At 33.6% G+C, this 4,422-nt stretch overlaps 1 protein-coding gene across 1 annotated transcript; it reads left to right on the top strand.

The window, feature by feature from the left end:
* Nucleotides 1–650: 650 nt before the first annotated feature.
* On the top strand, nucleotides 651–3,565 carry LOC124365282. The gene is made up of 2 exons (XM_046821244.1): nucleotides 651–950; nucleotides 2,620–3,565. Exons 1-2 carry the CDS (start codon nucleotides 879–881, stop codon nucleotides 3,469–3,471), a joined length of 924 nt encoding a protein of 307 aa, XP_046677200.1. The 5' UTR covers nucleotides 651–878; the 3' UTR covers nucleotides 3,472–3,565.
* Nucleotides 3,566–4,422: the final 857 nt, after the last annotated feature.

The raw sequence follows: 4,422 nt of genomic DNA, 5'->3' as shown, positions 1-4,422 counted from the left end.
GAAGAATATTTGAGGATAGTAGGTTTATGTTGAATGGATAAATTCTGTAATCTGTTTATTGCTTTAATCACAGGATAAAAGTGCATAAGATACTTAAAAATAAAATGTTAAAAAAATGAATAATTGGTTATACTTTTTAAATAATTTTGCAAATTTAATTTTTTGAAAATAAGTTTAATTTAAATACAGTGTAAATATAGCATTACAATAGTCAGCTGTAGTATCAGACGTAAAAATTAAATTTCATATACAGTAGTACTAGTTACAATGTTTAACAAAAAAATGTCCCGTTGTATTTTTTGTTGCTAAAAAAGCTTTTATAAATTCATAGATTATAAACAAATAAACTTAATTATACTATGGTAAAGTATAGTTTGAAAAATATTACGATCTATAGAAATACATTAACACCAAAAATATTCAGTTTCAGAATTTTAATGTAGAAACTAAATGTCTTGCCCGCACAACGACAAAACACACACACACACACACACACACACACACACACACACACACACACACACACACACACGCACACACCCGCACGCACGCACACACAACACCCACGGAAACTTAAAACAGAACTGTGAGTTTACACATTATCGGAAAACGCCATACATTGCTACTTCTAAATGGGATTTGGTTGAGACATTGAAATAACATATCTGATATCATTATATCACTCAAACTGATATAGTTCTCTTATCACCTACTAATTAATCACACAACTCCATAGTGTTATTATTTCATTGAGAGTGCATTTTCCATGCTACGTTAATAATAAAATTCCACAGTGTTGTCAGGCATTAGTAATTCAGTTGCTTGTGTTCTTGTTTGTATCTGTGATTTAATGAATAAAACGACTTTTTTGTTAAGGTATGACTTTTATTGTGTTCACAACGATCCAAATAATCTTGATATCCATTGTCACACCGCTTGGTGTTTTTGAGGTACAATTCATATTATCTAGGATTTATACAGATTATAAGAAAATTTATACGTAGTCACTTTAATAGTAATTGTTTTTACTTAATTATCAATAGTTTATTGTGAATAGGTTTTGGAACTGACACGTTCAGTAGCTTTTACTAATATTCACAACTGTAAAGATTGCTGAAGATAAAGAGCTGTGAAGATAGTGTACTAATTTAAACTCCCAGGGTATGTTTTAGATAAGTTACACATTTTTCAAATAATTCTTTAAACATTTCTTCGAAAAGAATTGCATGGTAATCACTTTTAAGAAAAACTTCACAGAATGTTTGAAAACATTTCTGCTAAAAAAGACCAAAATGTATGAGAAACTAATCATATTCTTAAGAACTTTCTAGTTCCAATAATCGTGATTGATACATTAATAAAACTATGTTGTATAATTGGAATGGGGTCATTAGACCTTCAATATTCAATAGTGAATATTGAAATACCATATTTGATGTACGTTTCTTTGTGAATAAATTTGTAAATGTCGATTACATTTGTACTAGTTAAAACAGTTCTTGGCAAAGTTTTAGTTCATGAATATCAGATAAGAACTAAGGAGACAGACAGAGACGAGTAATTTCGTACGGGATCCTCGTTTTTTTTTTTATTAATAAGGCTATTAAAGGATCCTGCTTGATTGAAAACAAATTTTAATGTAACTTGTAATAGAGTTTATCTCCGACACTGGCTTTTATGGTACTCAAAGAGAAAGCGAAGCTCTCAATCTTCAACTGAGTACGCTGTAACACAGTGACAGCTGAAATCTGCTGTATATCTGAGTCTGAAGAGATGACGCAACCGCCATCTTTAGGTTTCTTCAGGAGGCTAATGCACATAGCACAGTGGGTATCACCCATTATGCCTTAGCTGCCAAGTAAGTGGCATTTGTCTTGAAGGGAACAGACCGTTTTAACTCTGAGGAGTTTTTATCAACTCAGATTGAGGAGGAAGTCGTCTCTAGTGGGCAAGAGCACGACCAGGTAAGAAAGGCTGCCTTCCCCAGGTAGCGTAAACTACAGGCACTGAAGCTGCGTCCGTACATTCTGTGAAAGTGAGCAACAATGTTGCACTTGTGTAAGTCCAGAATTTTTATATTTCTCATTCTGTAGAGCAATCACCTAAGTCAGTTTGTCTGACATTCGTGGAGGACGTCTGTAAGTAGTAGATTAGAATGGCCAAGATGGGACGCCAGCTCATGGAATTCTTCGCTCTATCTTCGAGTACCATCCAAGCCAGTGTAGGAGATATAGGAGAATATGATAGGAGAATTCTTCGACTAAAACTTTCCTGGCTAAGTGGATCTGATAAACTTACAACTAGTTTATCTCTTCATAAATGCAAGTTGTTGATTGCGTTACGTTGTTGGATACTGTTGGCTATATGTAGTGATATGTATTTGAGATAAGAATCATGGGTAATTTTTCAATAAAAAAAAGCAAACATTGGTAACGATTAGGTTTCATGGTTATCACCATACTTAAAGATTTGAAATTAGCAAAGATTTAAAATACATGCTCAGTTAAAGACTCACAGATTTAAATTAATATTATGTACTTAATTCTTATATCAAGTATTGTTTTTATTAAGACAGATGACGAAGAACTATGATTACAAAACATACACATGTGTTTGCAGGAAAAGATTCGTACTTCAGGAGGTTTTGCAAAACTGGTGACATCCTCTTTATTCGTGGACAAGACATTGCTGATCAAGGCTTGGTTCGAAGACAAAAATTTCGTTTTGCTGACGGCACCGCGCCGCAGTGGGAAATCCATGTTGCTGTCCATGCTGAAACACTTCCTGGAAATCCCAGTCGACGAGAGAGGGACAATCATGGAGATAAATTCTTCTTTAAACTATAAACTATTCAAAGAAAAATCGTTTAATATATTCAAAGAAAAGGCATTTTTCAGTGAACATTTCGGAAGATACCCAGTTGTCTTTGTAGAATTTAAACGCCATAGTGGAGAAATAACTTATAAAGAAGTACTAGACATTTTTAGAAGAACTCTGAGAAATATTTTTATTCAACACAAATATCTATTGTACCACAAGTACATGTGGTTGGATGAAGTGGAATTAGATCATTTTAACGACTATTTGTATAAGAAAAGGCGTTATAAACTGAGCCCACCATATTTGATTAAGGCTTTGTCATATCTGTGTCAAATTTTAAAGATGCATTACGGGAGAAGGGCTATAGTTTTAATTGACAACTACGACGCTTTGATAGACACTCTTGATTTACGGTACAACCCGGATATCCACCGGATTATCAGCTTTCTCGAGAGGTTTTACACAGTCTTACTGGGGTCCGTACAAGTGGTTGAGAGGACCCTGATGACCGGACTGTACCAAAGACAGGGTGTTACAAATCTGCCCAGTTACAGGGTACTTCCTAGAAATATTCCTAAATGCAACTACTTGGATGACAGACCGTTCTGCAATATCTTCCGGAGTAGAAGCTCTGTCAATATCTCACAGTAACACAGATACATTATCAATTACATTAATATAATCCAATTTAAAAAATAACAAATAATAATGAAAAAAAAAATAAAATGAAATGAAAAATTGTTTATTTAAAAAGGCAAAGTTAGGGCCTCGTCGCCCTTTCTTACACTTAACCTGCCTGAACAATAATTATTAACATATACTAACCAAATTACTATTAACACTAATCTACTTTACTAAAGACATTAAATTAAACATTAATCTAAACAATAAAAAAATTATAAATATGATACTTCTAAAAAAAAACATATATATTGTTATACAATCATAACACAAAATAATATTACAACTTACATTTTTAATAAGAACCAAAAACTATTAATAATACCTAATAACAATAATTTATAAATAAATAATAAGAATATTTTAGAAATAAATAATATTTATGGTGTTTTATCTCACTCACACTCCTCACACACAATGCCAGCACCACACCCACAGACCCCTAGGACGGGCCCGCCCCGACCAACCGTTCATGGTACAAACGTCTCAGTGCCGCCACAAACCGCCGATCTCCCTCAATGGAAGTGATTTCTGGGGGGGAGGGAGTTCCACAGACGACAACCCATCACTTGAAAAGATCTATCAAATACTTCAGTCCTGTGTTGGGGCATTCTTAAGGTACGAGAACCAGAGGGAGTGCTTCTTACACTATCATGAGATATAAATTGGAAATAGTTTGAAAAATATTTTGGAAATCCAGATTGTAAAATTGAATGAACTAAATTTAGTATTTTGATTGATCGTTGTTCTTTTAATTTCAAAATATTTCCCTGAATATACGGTGTAATGTCCCCCAATAAAAATAAAATTAACACAACTGGTGCAGTGATTTCTCTATATGCATTTTGTCGAGCACAGAGCATCAATGAAGTTGTTATCGAACTCTCGCACTGAAAAATCAGGTTGTGATTTCGCACAATG

Source organism: Homalodisca vitripennis, chromosome 6, assembly GCF_021130785.1.
Source record: "Homalodisca vitripennis isolate AUS2020 chromosome 6, UT_GWSS_2.1, whole genome shotgun sequence".
NCBI classification, from domain to species: Eukaryota; Metazoa; Arthropoda; class Insecta; order Hemiptera; family Cicadellidae; genus Homalodisca; species Homalodisca vitripennis.
This window is presented reverse-complemented; position numbering and strand designations above follow the sequence as displayed.